Genomic DNA, 19,567 nt, shown 5'->3' with positions numbered 1-19,567 from the left:
AATCTGAAGTAAATGGGAGTTATTCAATGACTTTTTTTTCTTTTCCCACAGTGTTAGAGAGGTTAATTGCATCCTGTGCCTCCTGCTTTTCTGGCTATTTTGATGTGTTAATTTTTTTAGCATACATCTATTTATAAGGAAGGTTATTAAGTCATTTTCCTCGGTTCAGATGCTGCATTTTGTATTTGATGTAATGGTTTTGAATATGCTTTATAAAGTTCTATGTAAACTTTATTCGTAAAAGCATTCTGAAAGATGAGAGGTTGTGTAATGGTTCCTGATTTATATTCCACTAAATATGCACATACATAAGTGTATCCTTCTTGGCTGCTTGTGGTGCGTCTTGAACGTGCCTGTGGGGTGGGGGGAGGGAGGGAGGGAGGGAGGGAGGGAGGGAGGGAGAGAAGGTAGTGTTACAGTTTTCAGCAAGTATCTGTGTCTTCTGCTTGAAGCATAAAGGTCTGCTTTTGGATTCTGGGGAAGGAGGAAAAGCGAATTTTTTTTTTTAATTTCTTTTTTTTTTTTTTTTTTTTTTTTTTTAGTAACTGTGTAAGGCCAGTTGCTTAAATAAGTAAATCTAAGGGGTTAGAGATACTTGAGGAAGCACTCCTAGTTGTAGATGATCAGTGCACAGCCCACACTTTTGTTTTGCTGAGTTTGTGCTGAGAGAGAAATCTGTGATTTCAGTTCTACAAGAAGATTAAGTCCAGGACTTTGTAAGACAGTACTTGGTATCCTTTTCCTAGACTTGCCAGGCTCTATTTCTGCCTTTAAGAATGGGAGATTCTGGTGGCAAACTACCTGTAACTACCTAAACTGTCCACCTGCAGTTGTGTGTAAATACATGTAAATATTCATTTACTCTGGTTGATAATACAGCCCTTTAACAGAACTTTTCTAGGGGTCTGCTTTTCTACCCCAGCTTCTATCACAGAATTGTCTACATAAAAGAACCTTTGTCTAGCTCCTCCAAAGGGCAAGTGCCACCACAGAGTGGTATTGATAATTTTCAACAAGAATTCATACCTGTGGTTTTTATTTGGTGTTCGTTAACTTATTAGGTCATCCCTCTAGCAGATGATTGGATGAGAAATCATTATTTCATGCTGAATTACTGAAACTTTATATTTTCTGTTGCAGGATAATGAGATCAGGACCTCTGTAACTTGATGTCATTGACAAGCAGGAATGAACTGCTGTAGCTCTGAGTCTTTCCATTTGATGAATGTGTGTGCCTGGTTCTGCACACTTAAGTGAGCAGATGACATTATGTCACTGTAACATGGGATGCTGGAGATGCAAGTGAAGACATTGATCAGTTCTGCAGGGATGCAAAATAATTCAAAGGAGGAGTATGGTAGATCTGTCATGAAAGGAGCTTAGCATTCATGTCCTTATTGCAGGTTGTTTTAGTCTTTCCTAAGTCAGCATAGTGCACTGAGTCAGCATTCTTTTCCCCTGTCACCCTCAGCATGGGGAAAAGAAACATAAGCAGCATGCATTTCAGTAGTTGAGGCATTTAGGACAACCAGATTGCATTTTAGTGGATTTGTTCAGGCACTTGGTGATGCAGCTAGCTGAGGTGCTGCTTGGAAAGATTGGTAATATAGTTAGCGTTTGTAGGCATTTTAGACTGTTACAGGCAAAAGTGCTAATTGTCAGTATGCAGAAAGGACTGTCAAATCAGAATATAAAAGAATATTTCCATAAAAAGCTATTTTCATTTGAAACCCAGAATTAAGGAAACCATGTTCAGGCAGGTTTGCTAGGAGCTGTCTGTGCTGAGTACAATACTCATGTACAATGTATCAATGTAAGCAAGTGAACTTTTTAAAATGCTGGCTTAGTTTAATTGCTGTTACACTTAAGCGTTTTAATTCAGTTTTTCCTATTACTGGAGACTTTGAGGCCATTCCTGAACTAGCTTCAAAGGCTTGGTATCTCCTCAGCTGTTCTTGAATCTCAGTTGCATCAGGAAGAAGGTAACTAATATGAGAAGAAGGATTCTGTTCTTCCATATATCAATTCACTGGTCCTTTTCTCAAAGGTAGAAACAGTGGAGTGCAATGGGCAGTGTGTTCACAGAAATGCAGCTTCAGTGTAGCCACACCAGTGATAAACTGGAGGCCAAGTCAGTGTTGTGGTTCTTGCCTTGGCTTCCTGCTCACTACATTGCTCTGAATTCTTGGATCTAAGACATTACATAGCAAGATTGATTTATTTCTTATAAAAGAAAGGTACAGGTCTTTTATACAAGGTACAGATCTGGAGTTTTCAGACTTCAACCTGTTTTCTCTGGTCAATTTTACAGAGGCAGCCATGAGCAGAGCTAAAGCACTGGAATTGCCCATTTGTTATGAGAAAATGGGATTCCATAAGTCTAATGGCCATTTTTTACCATTGCTCTAACTCCAATTTGGATAGCTTGGTGTAGCTCTTGAAGCAAATTTTCTGCCTCTTTTCTGCCTACTTGGCAAAATAACAGGGTTGTAAGCCTGATAAATGTTAGGCTAGTATAAAGGTGCCTGCTTGCTTGTATAAGTAACTTTTCTAATTCAAGTGAAAAGTCTGATCGTTTTTGTTGTTGTTGCATTTTTTTCTTGTTTAGTCTTTGAGTAAAAACAGGGAAAACCAACATCAGGCTCACTTCTGTAGGGCAGACTTTGCGTGAGAATTCTAGAACTGGAAAACTAACTTTGATTCTCATCTCCCATTTTAAGAGATAAATGGAGTACTGTCACAGATTGCTGAAATTATTTTTCGTTTCAACCACAGCTCCAGCACTATGAGTGCCTTAGAAAACGTAGGGGCAGACAAATTAGATTCAGTGGGAGAAAGGCTCATGATTATAAGATGCAGGAGAAAGGCAAATGGAGAAGATTGCCTTGAACATGAACTTGGCAGACTTGTTAGTGGCTGCAGATTCTGAAAGATGTGAAAGATTCAGGAAGGATATTAGGGGCTCAGTGTAATACTTCACAAATAAGCAAATTAAATGTCCAAGACCATTTCTGTAATGTTTTCTGTATAATGTGGGCTTTGACTAGCACAGTGCTATTTGCATTTCAGGTTTTATTTGTCATATTTCTAGTGTTACCACTTCAGGTAAAGAGGAGGCTGCCAACTGAACTCAGTGTGTTTTAGCTCCTTTAGAGCTGTTCCACCTTGCAAGACTTCGAAGAAAAAATGTGTAACTACAGTTATATATGAATTGTGACAATATTTAACGACTTCTTTATAGAGTTTCTGGTACTTCATATGTAAATATCTTTCAAGTGGTTCTGCCTGCTTCCATCTGATGTTGTACTTGTTGCAAGCACTTAATTTAGTACAAAAAGTACCTTGAGCACAAGGAGTTACCAACACTGTAAATAGGGGTAGGATAGTTATTTGTTCAGTCTGTTTCTCAATAAAAATTGGTAATAAATTAATGATAGCAACAACTTGTAATATACCTAGATCAGCCCAAGCACTGTGTGTGATAGTTTTGGTGCACACCAAAACTGTCACATACTGGGTACTGATTAAAATTCTTTGGCTTCAGGTTTTTCAGCTATAGCCTCAAATAAACATCTCTGTAAAAATGAGTATTGTTGACAAGATCTATCTCATTTATCCCTGTTTGTATCTTCTGCTTTGCAAGTGCTCTCAGGGAAGGTGCAGGGATGTCTTGGAGGATGTGCAGTGCTATGTATAGACATGAGCATGTTGATGCTGTGGCCATGAATATCTGGTCAATGCATGCACATACTTGCTTGGATCTGCAAATCAGTACATCTGGCTTTTAACTGTCTTGAGAAACTGATCCTAATTAAGTAGCCGATGTTGGGTACCAGTAGGCTTTAATAGTTGGCATCTGGACATGAGTGAGGGGATTTGTGGATTGATCTGTGTATATACGTCTCCAACTGCTGATGTTTCTAGTTACAATTACTGCTGCCACAAGCCAAGATCCAAAAGTCTTTCTATATTCACTGAGATGAGGTTGTGCTGTCACAGGTCATCTTACCCTGTTCAGTGTTCTCCTGCAGTGTCCTTTACCACCTAAACATATCAAATAGAAGAACTTGGTTTTGGGCAGTGTGTTCCAGATAATAAGAGCTCCATGTGTATTTTTGGACTCATGAAGATCAGTACAGTGCATTTCTTTAAACTATTTCATTAATGTAGGGTTTTTTTAATTGGTATGGATTTTGATAGAGACAGTATTCCTCTGGTTGAGATACACTGCCTTAAAATAATTTTAGTGCTTACTCATGAGTGTAGCACAAACTGTTTTCTATGTTAATTTTGTTGTGGGCAGATCAACAATTTATTTGTATTTGTACCAGGACTTGATAGCCCAGTTTTTTTAGTAGACTTACAGTTAACTGTTATTCCACTAAGGTAGTGGAATAATGACTGGGAACATCATCTGTAGATAATACAAATACTTGCAGATTATCTTCCATAGTAGTTGGGGTTGTCCTGTGTCCACATGTTTCTTGTGTATGTCAGAGTTTTCTGTCTTACTGAATAAAGACAGTCAGATTTGTCACTTTGTGTGAAAATAGTAAAGCGTTGCTACAGCTCATTGCTGTGTAGGTAATTTCTTGCCCAGAGTATAGGTTTTTTGGAACTCAGATTTTCCTGTTAAAGGAAATGATGAAATGGAAGAAGTGAAGGCATACTGTGAACGTTGCACGCTGATAGCCACATTAAAGATTCTTCTTGCCAGAATTGCACAGTATCATATGAGATGATATTCCTTATAAGCAGATAAAAAGTCAGGTTGAAACACCAGCTCTTACAACCCTTTCCATTCAGGGAAAGCTGACAGAAGTAGCTTTGGTTCCACTGCGTATAAATTTATCTGATCCTTTCTTTACCACCTCAGTCCTAAAGAGTCCCAAACCCCAGTTGTCCCAGGTTTAGTGTGTAGCAGCTTAACCACATACCTGCTAGATTTGGTTTCCCTAAAAGTGATTGATCTCAAAGAGTGCTTCTTATTCCTTGCAAATATTTTTTTCAGCACTTCTTCTTTCTCTAGGAAATAGTTTTCTCCTATTAGACCATCCTCCTCACCTGGGAATCGGAGCCAAATTGGTATTTATATCCCTGAAGTCCCTTATAATAAATTCACTTGTGGGAACTGCAAAAGTAACAATCTTCTGTTGAGGCATGGAGTACTAAAGGCCACAGAACATGATGATTTGCTGTTGGGAGCTACTGTTGAAAAGTGTTGAAAAGATAAAAAACTAGCTTTTATATTGTGGACCAAATGTTTGCTTGTTTCTGTCAACAAATTGTTTTAAGAACAGCAGTGAAAATGCTCTTTGGAATGAAAGTGTCCAGGAGAGAGGAAGTACATTAGCTTTGAACTTGTGTTTTGGAGTATATTTAAACACTGTCTGCACAGGAAACATTTAGGTACAGCGACACAGAAGCCAAATTATATTTTGAAAACAATGATGGCTTACCAGTGATACAGTGTACAGCGAGTTCAAAACCAAACCCCCTTGTTTGGTAAAATACAAAGCCTGAAGTGTGCTTCCAGGCTTCAGCTTGAGTGCTTACTGAGGGTGAAATGGTGATATGCTTTGGCTGCCTCCTTCCTAATAAATTAAAGGTGCCTGGGAACGTTCCCAGGCTCTGTCCAACTGGCTCAGGACTGCCTTGTCCATTCTCTTCAGCCCTCAGCTAGCCGAGCAGGGGAGCTGCATCTGAATTGTCCACTGTGACTGGGTCCCGATGGTGTGCGACTCACAAACCTGGGAATTGTGTGGGAGAACAGTAATTGGCGCAGCCTGGTGCTGGGGAATGTCCTAGCTGCTTTCTAGCATACATGATCATGTTCCAGGGCCTGGGAACATTTCCAGACAAGGCTTGACTTATGAGTACAGATGTTAGTACTTGATTCTCCTGAAACCTTTATGGACTAACGCATGGAAAGGACTCTGCACCACACAAGATTTTGGATGCTCCAGAAAGGTAGATTTAGGAGTGAGTGATTCCTGTTTATTTTGAGGCAGTAATTCTGCACTATTAAAAATCTGTCTTATTTTCAGATGGTTTTACGGGTGGTTAAAACATCTGTCAGAATTCAGTCACCTTTCCAGCACCACCTTTCAGGGACGAGTAGACATGCCTGCCCTCTGTCAGGCAATGGCTTGTGTATGAATGAACATACTGTGGCCTTTCATGGAAGTGCTGTGTATTGAAGTACGGTTTTTAAGGTTGTGAGGAATTTAGTTTTGATCTGGTGTGCGTGTGTGTGAATTTTAGAGTCTTGATTTATTGCCTAGGGGACGTAGTGAGGGGATGGTCTTGCACCTTGTGGGCAATGGATCTTTTATGTCAGCAGGAAGTAGAGAAACCTCTTTATTTCTTTAGATGTTTCTTCCAGCAAGCAGTAAAATCTTTGTTGAGCTGACTTCATTGATCATATGGAATGATTTCCTGCAGGCTCTTTCTTCTGTGTTTGATTGTGCATTACTGGAGTTTAAGTATAGTCCTGGTGTAGATGAAACAGTAATACACTAGTACTAATCCCAACTCCAAGCAGATGTGTATCCTGGAGGATAGCACATCATGTAAACCAATGACTTGGGAGCTGCTCTGACTGATCACTTTTCTGTGCCTCTTGGCCTGTCCTCCCTCCATGGTGTTTTAAGCTTCATTCCAAGCTGTGGCTCTGTCACACAGTCTGCTTCAGGATACTGTTTGTCTTTCTGTAGGTTGTGGAATGCTGTCAGCTTTAAATATTAATAGGGAGAAGAGGTTAGCAATATAAAATACTGTTCCTGTTCATCTTGTTTTGTCAAGGGCTATGAAATTTTACTTTTGCATGTGCTGTATTAAAAGCCTTGGGAACCAAATGCATGGCAATGTCATGCTTACACCAGTGATGCCCCCGACAATTTTGGGAATGTGTAATCTGTGTGACAGCTCCACAGTTTTGGAGCACTGCTTTGTATGAAGGATCCATTGCTCAAAGGTAGTGAGCTGTCAGAGCTCACTGTGTCAATTAATATGCAGCAGGCTTTGTGTCTGCTGATTGTTCTTCTAATTGCATGTAAAGATGATCTGTCTTAGCAGCTCTAGTGGTGCATATTTAAGGACACAGTACAGTGCGGAGATGCTCCCTGGTGTCCACGTGTCTTCAGGGCAACTGCTTCAATCCTTGCAAAGCTTCTGGCGACCCAGGGTTCTGACTGCATCTTAGGAATGTGGAAAAGAGAGGCTGCAGGCCCTGCTGATGCAGCCATGGGCAGGATCCCTCTTTGCCCACTCCTTCGGGAGAGCTGTGATCTCCTTGAGGTCTGGATGCTTGATGGTTGGCTTCTCTGAAGAGCTGGATCTGTGCCAGAGAATGGGCCTTCATCTCTGGCTCTCTGCTGCTCTCTACTAGGCAAAGTCATCTAGTACAAGATTTTACTTGTATCTATAATCAGTAATATATCAAAAGGCTTTATTTAACATATTTAATTCTGATAAAAGCAGTCTGTTGCCACCCTCTCCTCCTACTTAGTAGTGCTCATATAACTATGGTGAAGAGAAGTGATCTGACTGAAAAGTATCTCAAAACATGTATTTTCAGCCATGTTTGTTCTCTGGTCAGATAGCCTGTTTATTGATTTGGGTCGCTTCTCACTGGCATGCATGTTTCAGCCTTACTGGGATGGCATTAGAAATGAGGTATGTGGTAGAGGCAAGAAGGAAGCAAGACCCGTTCATTGCCTTCACCAGTTGCCAGCACTTAGGTTTTATTAAAAGTCACTGTGGAATTGAGGTGGTTGTCAGCCCTGACAGTGGTTTCAAGTCCAACGAAGTGCTGTCTGCTCTTTTGTTTTGTAACACTAATGAATTTTCCCTGTGTAATGAGAAGAAAAAAAACATCAGCCTCACTTTTCTTTTCTTAAGCACTCAATTAAAACTTGAGTGTATCAGCTAAACTTGGTAATTTAAATTTCAGTCACAACACTTGTATTTAAAATCAGAAGTTTGGTGTCCTTGGATTCTTCCTGTTGCAACTTTTCAGAGGCTGTTAATTTTAAAGGTAATACAGCAACAAGCCAACTTCAGGCTGCATAATTAGGAAGGAGAGATTTGCTTGTGAAACAAATTCTCTCCATTTCTGAAGTGAGAGTATATAAGTATGTTACTTACATAAAATAAAGTGTTTTCAGTGGTCACTGAGCAAGTAGGTTATAGAACTGAGCTTCATTTATGCTTCTGAAAGTCTGCTGCCTGATTACAATCCTATGCTGTTTTCTTGCTTTGTTTAAATGTGCCTCTGCTTTAATTTGTTTCTATGACTGAATTTTCCTTTATCTTCTCTATTGTGATCTGCTCCTTGAGCCAGTTTGGTAAAGGCTTAGCTGCCTTTCCTTTTCTCCTGCTTGATTTAGCAATAAAAGTTATGTGATAGTTGAATCTTAAGGTACTACACTGTAAAGCATTCTGTTTTGTGTACTGTGTGAAAGAATATTTAGCTGTTTAATCAAGGAGAGTACAGAAAACAGTTAAATATCAGCTATAATGTGTTTTTCTTCAGAGTTTGAATTTCTGTTTTTCAGAATAGCAACAAATTACTCTGTGCATGGAAAATGAGATTAATGCTGATTAATCAAGTGATGATACTTGAACTTTAGATTGTGATGTTCAGTTTTGGATACACATAGCCTTTCTTTGAAGTCTTAGGGCAGTTTATGTTTAGAAACAAACAAAAACAAAAAAAAAAAGCCAAAAACCAACCCAACCCAGAAACTACCTTTTAAAATTGAATTTTGTAAAGAACTAGGCTGAGGAAGTTTTGCCTGTTTTAAGAAACATTGCAACTGTATCAATTATTTAAAATCTGAGAACTTGTTCACCTTTAAAAACATTTATCATTTACCTTGAATCACTTGTTCCATTTTGATAGCCTCCTTCATATAGAAAATATAGCATGAGATGTCAGTTTAAATGCCAGTCTAACAGTGCTCTATCTTCTATGTGAAAGGAAGTATTCTGTACATTTTTCCATGTTTGACCTCATGGTGTTTTGAATAACCATGTTCCATATTCATATCAATTTTTTGTTTTTGTTTTCAATTTATGCACAGCACTTGCTCTGAAATTTGGGGACTGAGTACACCAAACACGATAGATCAGTGGGATACAGCAGGCCTTTACAGCTTCTCTGAACAAACCAGGTGAATATTCTGCCCTCTCTCGCATCATAAAAATCTTGTGGGAGGGATTGGCTTTGGAGGGTCTGTAATGGGATGCTTTAGCTGTAAAATAGACTAAAATGATTCCTAGGCCTCTCATGGTACAGCATTTTGAAGTATTTCCTTGCCAGTGTAGAGATCAGTGTGTTCACAGCTGATGTTTTGACCAATGAAACTCTTAATTCTACTGTTACTCCTTTTTCACGCCAGTGCTATTGAAAGAATGGGAAGACTTGTTAAATGCAAGCTCTAATGTGATTTGGTATTTATATTAACAAAATTGGCAAACTTAATTCTTTAGACCTAATCTTACAAAGTGTTTAAACTGCTTTGTATGTCACAAGCTTTCAGTTAAATCTTGCTAATTGGCTCAGATACGAGCTACTAAAGAATTGTTTGTAAATTCTTCAGTACTTAATGGTGGGCAAATTCTAAACAGGGTCTTTATTTTTTCATGTCACATTACTTGATTTGTGTATTGAGGTTTGTCTCCCATCCCATAACAATCATAAACATCTGCATTTGTGTAAGCATATGCAGTCTGTCTTAAAACTAGCAAAACATTTTCAGCTGGTAGCAAGGCAGATGAAGTGAAGAAGATAAACTGTACAGCCCTTACAAGATGTGCATTCATGTGTTTTGCATTGCAGTTATACTGCCATGTGGATCACTTGGGCAGCTGACTGCTTATAGGCTTATTTGCAGTCCTGTGGGAGTTCTTATGCTTAAAACCATAAAGCATCCATGCCACAGCAAAGCCTTGAGGTGCCTTTAGCAGTGGAAGGGACCATTAAGTGTGTGAATTTATTTTTAACAACTGTGTTCTGCATTTAAAAAAAAAAGAAAGTATATGAAGCAATCATTCTAAATACTTCGTTGTATGTAAGTGGCTTTTAATGAACCCTAAATTCACTGGCAATAGTTTGAGCAGCTCAAACATGAGTTGACATTGCTTGATACGATCATTGTCATGGCATTTGAAGCCTTTCAGTTAGAGTATAGATGTCACTAGCAGAGTCAACGCACTGAGTTCTGAGAATGAGCTCCCCATCTGTGTGCTCTGTTGCTGGAGGGGCCGAGGCAGCACGCAGTGTGTAAATGCTTCTCCACGTCTCTCCCCTGCAGATCCCTCGATGGCCGTCTGCAGGTGTCTCACCGCAAGGGACTGCCTCATGTCATTTACTGCCGCCTCTGGCGCTGGCCAGACCTGCACAGCCACCATGAACTTAAGGCAATTGAAAACTGTGAATATGCTTTTAATCTTAAAAAGGATGAAGTATGTGTAAACCCTTACCACTACCAGAGAGTGGAGACACCAGGTAGGAGGACTGCTTCTGACTTTCTGTGTCAGCATCTGTTTGTGTTTATTCAGCATAATGTTTTAAATGAAAAATGAGAGAAAGGTGATGTCCTCTCTTGATATAAGTACACGATTCTTTTTGAGATCGTATCCCTGAAAGTTCTTAATAGTAAAGTTACTGAAAAATCTTTACAAATGTGTTTATAAACACTTCCAGGACTGCTAGCAGTTTCCAGCTGGCCAGGGGCAATTCAGACTAGATACGATAAAAAAGTTGATTTACCTTTGTTAATGTGGAGTGGTCTTATTTAAGGCACCTCAGGAATCACATCTCTTCCAGTAACTAGCTGTGCAAATGTAGAATTAGCAGTGCTGAGTTTCAGAAGATTTCAAAACATCTGAAGAAACTCTTAAAAGTTTTAGATTTATTGTTTTTCATTTTATCTTACAAAATTGTGTATTTTGATTACCAGTGATTTTTGAATTTTGCCTTTCCAGTCTTGCCTCCTGTGCTCGTGCCACGGCACACTGAGATCCTAACGGAGCTGCCACCTCTGGATGACTATACCCATTCCATTCCTGAGAACACTAACTTTCCAGCTGGGATTGAGCCACAGAGCAATTACATACCAGGTATTTTCTTAACTCCCACTCTAGACAGCATATTCTGACATTGTGCCCCTGGAACAAAGATGGTCATTTCATCCTTTTAAATGATCAAATTAATTGAAATATGCACCACTGAATCAGATTTAGTTGATCTCATGTACTAATTCCAGTGGAAATACCTAAACAATGTTGTTTGCAGAACGTGATCCTGCATGAAACTATATTGCTGTCGTTTCACAATAGCTGACTTGGTTTCAGTAGCTTGAGATTCAGAATGCTAATAAGTCCACGGTAGATCTTCACCTTCTGCTTTAAGCCTCTTTCATAAACATGCAAGGGGTTGCCAATAGCTGTGCATTTGAGATTGAGTAAGAAACTGATGCTCAATCCCATCCTGTGTAATATGTGGAGAAGACTTTTAAGTTGCAATGTAGTGACTTAACTGTTTTGATCTGTAGTTCACATCAGTAGTGGTCTGCTTTAGCTTTTTGTTACTATTGTGTGCATATTGTTTTATCTTTCTGTATGAAAGAGCAACCTAACAATACTGAACTGTTAAAGAGTTTCTCCTCACTCTCTTTTCCCCCTTTTCCACCCCAAAATAAACAATGCTGAACTGCTGCACCTGAAACCCTGTTACCCTCATTGAAACAAAATTGGTGACCTTTTTTTCCTGCCCCAACTTCCTGTTTCCTATCTCTTCAGGAAGTCGCATGGAGTGTAAAACCAAGCAAAGCTGAAGTTTGCTCATAAATGTTTAATGCATTCATGTTACAAATAAGCTGAAAATTCACATCTGGAGTCTCTGAAAGAATGAGATGACTGCCCCAAAACTCAAATATGTGCAATATACATATTTGTACATAAGTTGTACTTACAGGTCTTAAGCAGAATGTTGCTTGTGTTTTCTTAAAATATATCCAAGAATTGAAATGGCATTAAACAATCAATTAATTTGACCTTTCTGTTTAATTTTGGTCTCATCCGTTTCCACCTTTATAGAGCAATTGAAGGCACTAGGAGTTGGTGTTGCTTTCTTAACTTGCTTATACTTTAACTCAAACTGAGGGCTTTTGGTAAGGTTTGCAAACAGCTTGCCTGAAAGCCACTTTCTGCAAACACAGTGCTATGGAAATGAGCTAAAGTAGTTATTTGCAGGAAGTTTGCTCAAGAAGATTGTAGGCATTCACATGATCTTCAAATGTTTATGCAGGTAACCACACCTCCTTCTCTTTGTCACTGACACCCTCCTCCTGTGCTCATATCATGCTATCTTACTTTATTTGACCTTGCGGACTTAATCTGGAACGCTTGGCTGGGTTCTGATAAGCCTTGTGTGCCTTGATAGCCTTCTTCAGAGAACGATTTTCTTCAGTGGTAGGGCAGGCTCACATCTGGTAGCTTTGTACCCCAGACCTGTCTCAGTACTTGATCTGCAAGAGAGAAGGTTCAGGGTGGCCTTTGAGAGCTGCATGTTCCAGTTGAGGTTCTGGATGAGCTGAGCTGCATCACCCACACTTCTGGCAGCACTCAAGCTCTAAATTTTTGGTGTCCCACCTGAGTACTCATTTCCAGCTGTGTGGTGCTCATCCTCTGACCCTAAACTGCTAATAGTACTAGGTAGAATAAATCTTCTGTGTTTGGGCAGAGACTAGACATGGAAAGTAATCTGTGCCAAAGAGCCTAGATTAGCAACTGGAAACAGGAGTCATGGGTTGGATTAGAAATGTGTATTGACCTTTTGCCACAGCTGTGGGTTTAGCTGTAGCTAATGATTTGGAGAAGGGTGGAGTCCCCTTTATCACAATGAATGCTGTAAAAATCTTCAAAATGGATATGATTTTTGTTATCGCACTTCTTACTAGTGATGATTTCCTTTAATTGTCCTTTTAAATTGAATTCTGTCAAGTCTATACTTAGCGCACAGAATGAATCAAAGATAAAATTCTCTCAGTTAATTTTAATTTAATCAATTGACTTAATCTAGTTTCCTCTCACTGGTTTCCTTCTGATCTCATAATATTGCAGTACATCTCAGACATGATGCTTGTTATAACTGTATTTTATTTCTTAAGCAAAAAGTCTTTATCTTTAAGTTTCTGCTGTTTGGTAATAGTGCAATTAAAGATGTTTAACCCCTGGGAGTTTCAGAGACAATTCTAAGGTGATTGTAGAGATAGTTAGCTTCAAACACTTTCACAAAAGAAACACAGGTTTTGCCTATAATATGTAGGAAAAGACATTTGCCCAGTTCAAAGAAATTTATTTCCTGAAATGCAGTTGGTTAACTTGTTATGTGGATTACAAAGAACATCTTGAGTGGAAAAAAGGAACGTGTATACTCTCCTGGGTTTTGAAGATATTTCAGAGGAATTAGACACAGTTTCTGGTATCAGAACGCTTCAAAGTTGGTACTGAATTTACTTTGGTCTGTGGAATTCTATCTTTAAAGAAAGCTAGTTAAAAGAGTAGATGATAGTTTTAATAGAGCTCAGAAGTATCAGTGGTAACAATAACAGAACTTTTGCAGCGTTTTAAGTCAATAGAGTTATAAATGAGTCAAATCAGCTGTTGTGTATGGAAGAAATACATATTTGGGAGCTGAACTGAAAAACAACCTTTAAATCTAACAGCTTCAGTAAGGTGTGGGAGGGTATCTGATCTGATGGTTATCCTACATGAAGACAGCTCACATTATTTTTTTGTGGAAATCACCAGATGGTTTTTTTCATTTGTGATTCTACTAAATATGAAAGCTGTTGATCAAAATTACAAAATTGTTACTCATTGTAGTGACAGCAACTTATCTTAAATGGAACAAACAAGGATTCTGATATTTATATAACAAATTTCAGCAACTGATTGACATACAAAAGAAGATACATTTTACATACCAATAAGGCAGGTAACCTGTTTGAAGTCCTACTGTAAGGAAAAAGGGACAGCAAATTACATTCAGATTCAGTGTTCAGGTAGGTATAACAGAGCTCATGAAGATGTCATGACAGAATCCACAAGACTTGGATCTTACAATAGTTTGCCTAGTCATTTTACAAATTGGTGGATTTTTCTTTTTTTTTATAAGAAACACCTCCTCCAGGATATATCAGTGAAGATGGAGAAACAAGTGACCAGCAGCTGAACCAAAGCATGGATACAGGTAACATTTATTTTTCATCACTTTCAAGGCTTTGTATTAGTAGCTGTGATCCCTCTGCATAGGAGCATGAATTCAGCCCTAAAGATGATTGCAGTTTTCCTCTGTAAAATCTGGTGTTTTATGCCTAAAATACCACTTTCAGTCTTTAATGAACAAAGCAGATTTTGCCAGGGAAATGCTTCTAAAACATTCTGTGACTTACTAAGTATATTACATTTGTTCTGTAACAGGAGCATACAAGTCTAATTAAGACTTGACCAGAAACCCTTAAAATAGATTTTAATAGCTAATTGGTTTCAACCATTCCCCGGCAAACAGGTTCATTGAAGCACAATGTCTGTGGCCTAAACAAGGTATAGACAGTCTGTGTTCTGAGAACCGTCTCTAACTCTGACAAACTTACCACTTCTGCCATGTTTAAAATTAGTTCTTGTGTGGAAGGTTCTGTGGCAAAAGTAACGGCATTTGTGCCTTTGTACATAAGGGTTTCTAGATAATGTGGTTGACCTTAGACTTGGACAAAGCACAGTTAATGTGCTGGGTAAGAGCCTCCTGCTGTGTGTTGGCAGACTTGAGTGTGCTTGGTTAGCTAATGTTAGCAACCATTTTCAGTAAGTTGGAATCTGCTGCACCAGTTTCTGTAAGAACTGCAATATTTTCCCACTATGTGACAATAAATACCTGAATTAAAACAGCCTGACATCAGTGGTCACTGTAGGAATGTTTCTGTGAAAGCTTTTCTGTATTTTGCCACCTTGTGTGCAAATTGTGTTGGAGAGTTCATTTTTTTATGAGTGTTTAAATTCCTCCTTCTGGGAAATAATTCTATTTCCTCAAATGAGGAAATTTAGCTTGCTCTTTTCTGGCGATCATAGAATCATAAATTATAGAATGGTTTGGGATAAAAGGGACCTTAGAGACCGTCTCTTTCCACCAGGGACACCTTCCACTACCCCAGGTTGCTCCCAGCCCTGTCCAGCCTGGCCTTGGACACTTCCAGGTATGGGGCAGTCACAGCTTCTCTGGGAAACCTGTGCCAGGGCCTCACCATCCTCAGCATAAAGATTTTTTTTCCCAATATCTAATCTAAATCTCTCCTCTTTCAGTTTGAAGACTTTCCCTCTTCTCCTGTCACTACCTGCTCTTGTAAACAGTCCCTTTCCAACTTTCTTGAAGGCTCCCTTCAGATACTGGAAGGTCTTTTCTAAGATAACTCTTTTCCTTTGAGAACAGAGAGGCAATGTCTTGCTTGTCTCATCGACTCTTTCTTACCTGTTTTTTTACTGAATTTGGGAAATCACTACCTTCTCACTGGAGAAGTGCATAAATGATGTTGGGAGTGTGTGCAAAGTGGCAGTTCTGCCAAAATACAGTGCTAAGTTAATTGAGTCTTTACAAGGAGTGGGGGTACACAGAAGTCTGGAAGATTGAATGAAATCCTAATTCAGAGTAAGTGTGTGATATTCCAGAAAACTGATTTTTCTTACTCTGAAAAACTTCAATGAAAACCTGATGTAGATAATGGTTATGCCTACTGATCTGAAATAATAAAAAACATTTGCTCTGAAACCTGTCTGTCTTGCTTCAACAGGATCTCCAGCAGAGCTGTCTCCTAGTACTCTCTCTCCAGTTAATCATAGCCTGGGTAAGCTGGAAATACTTACAATTATTTCTCCATGTGTAGTGATTCTTCATTATATATGTAATTACTTTAAAAGTGAAAATGTGCTGTAAGAAATTAAGAGCTATATTAAGAGGTCATTCTTGTGTTGGCTTCCTGGTGTTAAGCATAGTGGGGCTGGGTTAATCACTTGTTAACAATTACTCTATTTCTGTACTTGTTGAGCTCGTAGCAAAGAGAAGAAGTAGTATCTTTGTGTGCAGGAATAGCATTTATAAAATGAATAGTTTAAAAGGATGTTTGCCTCTCTGTGATGCTGCCCAGACTTGCTGTCTCCCTTGCGTGTGTGTTCTGCTGCTCTTCTCATGTACTGTTTCACCTGTAACCACAGCACAGTAGTTGCTCCCACATTAGTAGCCCACCTGCTTTGATCCAGTGCTATTGCTGTGTGTCTGTAAGTGCCGCAGGAAGATCAGATTGCCATGGGTTTGTTTAAGGAATGGTGACAGGATGTGACAGGAAAATGCAGAACGCTGAGTAAGTAATTAGGGTAGGTAAAAAGGGGAAGCAGTGAAGAAAAAAGCCTGAAGATACACAGGGAAGAGTCTCTAGTAGGGGACAATAAAGTAGCTTGGAACTACCTTTATCTAAAGAGAGAGTTTAATGCAAAAGAACATGATTATCTTTTTTTTTTTTTTTCTTTTTGTTGTTCCATGTTTGATAGTTTAATCTTTTCTTTAATGCTGCCAAAATGTTTGCAAGCTACAGAAAAGGCAACAGGAATGTCTCAACGTCTGGCGCTCAGAGCACCATTAGCTTAATCATTTTGCCGAGCAAAATGCAAGTACTGAACTAAATGAGCTGTGGTCAGATTAGATCATCCCTTCTTCCCCTCCTCCTTCCCTTGTGTGGAAGATTGAATTCCATTCTGTTTACTGAAGTAGGTAAAAAGGACAGCAAGCAAAATATAGTTTGAGTAGTTTGAGGAGACTACTGCTGTCATTTCTGGGAGAGACAAATAGCAGGGTAGATCTATCTACTTTCAGCCTCAAAATCTGTGTTAAGTTTGGTTTTTAAAATTTTTTTTTAGACTTGCAACCAGTTACTTACTCGGAGCCTGCGTTTTGGTGTTCAATAGCATATTATGAGTTGAATCAAAGAGTGGGAGAAACCTTCCATGCGTCTCAGCCTTCCCTGACTGTAGATGGCTTTACAGATCCATCAAATTCAGAGCGATTTTGTCTAGGTCTGCTTTCCAATGTAAACAGAAATGCTACAGTGGAAATGACAAGGCGACATATAGGTAAAGATCTCTGATCTTTTAACTATTTAATTTCATTTTGTTGGTTAAATTATCTGGAATGACCCAGGTAGGATGTGTGTTGGGTTCCTTTCACCCTTGTGCAGCCAGCCATCAGCCATATCTCTCAGGGCTTGTCAAGGATAGTTTGGTTTCACTGGCTGAGAACAGAAGTGGAAAGACAGAGTCACTGCTTCTGAAATTAGGGAGAAGCATGGCAGCTTCTGCTGCTGAAGCCAGTTTGAACTGGGAAGAGATGTAGTGATGGCTGGAGCTGAAAGGAGCTGCCTTTCCTCACTTGGTAGCCCCATAGCTGGTGGCAGCTGCAGTCACACAGCTGTCACACTCCGGGCAGCACAGGAGCAAGCCACTCTACTGTGTGGCACTCCAGTAGCTCACATTGCTGTTCTTGCCTTCTGGAAAATGATGGTGCACCAAAGCATCCCAGGGACAGATTTGTGGCTTCCAGCATCCTCAATGGACCACTCTGCCCTGGGCAGCATTTATATTCAGATTTACTTGTAATTGAAATTTAAGCTTTAATTACAACATATTCCCATGTTGCTTAGTTTACTGTAGTTTATAAAATGCAGAATGGACACCGATAGAATGAAATTCTGGATTCTTTTCTGGAATGGGAAAAGCTGCTATTGAGAACCCATTGTTCTGACATGATTAAGGTTTTCTTTGTAATGGTTAGTCAAGAATGTTGTTTTCCACAATGCAGTGTCTTGACTTCAGGTTCTTCAGTAAACTACATTCATTCTTTTTTTTTTTCTGGATACTTTCATTAGCAACATTTATGAGATTTGTTGTTGTTGTTATTTTTACTTGCAGTAAAATTTCAACCTCTTCAGTAGAACTGACTCCTTTTATGCCTAGTCCAAATGCCAAATCCAGATGCTTGTCTAATAAAATTTTAGATGTGCAGAAACCCAGGCTGTGCTTGTGCTGACTGGTCAAAATGATCAATGATAAGGAAGAGCAAAAATCTCATGAGCCCTTACTCTTTAATAGAGGGAGCTCGCATTTTGTTTGAAAAATTGTTTTAACGAAAAAGGCGAATGGAAACTATGGCCTCTAAAGTACCTGTTAATTATAAATAGTTCTCTCTGGGAGATCATTTGCACATTATTTACTTTCTGCTAGAAATAAACCATGCAGATTTGTTTTCCACTCAGAGACAGAACAAAGTAACAATTTAAAGGTGGAAAATTGAGTTTGTTTTTTTTCACAGTTTTTTTTGTTTGTAATAGGGCTAAATGAAATCATATTGTTTTTTTTAAAGCAGCACGGGATATGCAATAGGCTGTGAAATAGTGTGGGTGTATGTAAGCGGAGAGTTTTGCAGTGGTGATCTTATGTTTTCTCCTTTGATCATAGTGGCCTGTACTGCTTCACATACAATGCCTTAATATTAGCACAAGTTTTAATTCTGTTTTATGAACACTGCTTCTGAGCTTGGATTTGGTTGCAAGCCATTATATGGCTAAAAAGGGCTCTTTCACTTTTGACCAAAAATTATGCTGCTTTTCCTTCATGTATTTTGCATTCATGGGAGAAAAATCCAATTTAATTGTGTTCTGCTCCTGCTACAGCTGTCAGCGCAGCAGTGAGGTCGTGTAGATAATTGATTTCTGTTTGTGTTGTAAAGAAAAACCTTGGCTTTCCCTGAAAAATAAACTTCCTTGTTCCCCAATCTAGTCATACCATAACTAGAGTTCCTTTGAATTTTGCTACAGGCAGGGGAGTGCGTCTGTACTACATTGGCGGAGAGGTTTTTGCCGAGTGCCTGAGTGATAGCGCGATCTTCGTTCAGAGCCCCAACTGCAATCAAAGATACGGCTGGCATCCTGCAACTGTGTGCAAGATTCCTCCAGGTTAGTGGCCTGCCAAAGGTCTTGGGTGAAAGCGCCCAGTGGAGGTGGTCACTGTATGATGTTTGCTTTCCTTTTTTTGTAGTTTCTTCATAGATTCAGACTTCTGTGTAGCAAGTGCAAGCGTATTCACTGACTGTACCTTTTTGAATCTTTATAGGATGCAATCTAAAAATCTTTAATAACCAAGAATTTGCTGCTCTTCTGGCTCAATCTGTGAATCAGGGCTTTGAAGCAGTTTATCAGCTTACTAGAATGTGTACCATAAGAATGAGCTTTGTTAAAGGATGGGGGGCTGAATACAGGTAAGAAATTAACCTCCTTTGTTCTTAAATTTTGAGTTAATAATTTTTGTTTTTTCACTAGTATACCATTTCTGTCTGGCTTGTATGTATGTAAGCCATACATACACACTTCTTGCTGCTATTGTGGATATGCTCTCTGCAAATTGAACCCATATTTTCCATTTTTCCCCCCCCCAGCTATGGAACTGCTAAGTTACAAAG

The 19,567-nt window shown here is 39.1% G+C and overlaps 2 protein-coding genes across 4 annotated transcripts in view; both read left to right on the top strand.

Annotated features, from left to right (window-relative positions):
- The window catches only part of HDHD2 (haloacid dehalogenase like hydrolase domain containing 2), a 361,944-nt gene that overhangs the window by 24,099 nt on the left and 318,278 nt on the right, over window positions 1–19,567 (top strand). The window lies entirely within an intron of this gene.
- The window catches only part of SMAD2 (SMAD family member 2), a 49,943-nt gene that overhangs the window by 24,166 nt on the left and 6,210 nt on the right, over window positions 1–19,567 (top strand). The window contains exons 3-11 of one of the 3 annotated variants that reach the window (XM_059493189.1): window positions 9,087–9,176; window positions 10,320–10,513; window positions 10,993–11,127; window positions 14,189–14,263; window positions 15,201–15,263; window positions 15,855–15,908; window positions 16,975–17,187; window positions 18,927–19,064; window positions 19,222–19,366. In XM_059493189.1, coding sequence (XP_059349172.1) covers window positions 9,087–9,176; window positions 10,320–10,513; window positions 10,993–11,127; window positions 14,189–14,263; window positions 15,201–15,263; window positions 15,855–15,908; window positions 16,975–17,187; window positions 18,927–19,064; window positions 19,222–19,366 — 1,107 coding nt within the window. The remainder of the gene's footprint in view (window positions 1–9,086; window positions 9,177–10,319; window positions 10,514–10,992; window positions 11,128–14,188; window positions 14,264–15,200; window positions 15,264–15,854; window positions 15,909–16,974; window positions 17,188–18,926; window positions 19,065–19,221; window positions 19,367–19,567) is intronic. The other 2 variants (XM_059493190.1, XM_059493191.1) reach the window with 2 other exon arrangements.

The sequence above is a fragment of the Ammospiza nelsoni genome, chromosome Z (assembly GCF_027579445.1).
Source record: "Ammospiza nelsoni isolate bAmmNel1 chromosome Z, bAmmNel1.pri, whole genome shotgun sequence".
NCBI classification, from domain to species: Eukaryota; Metazoa; Chordata; class Aves; order Passeriformes; family Passerellidae; genus Ammospiza; species Ammospiza nelsoni.
This window is presented reverse-complemented; position numbering and strand designations above follow the sequence as displayed.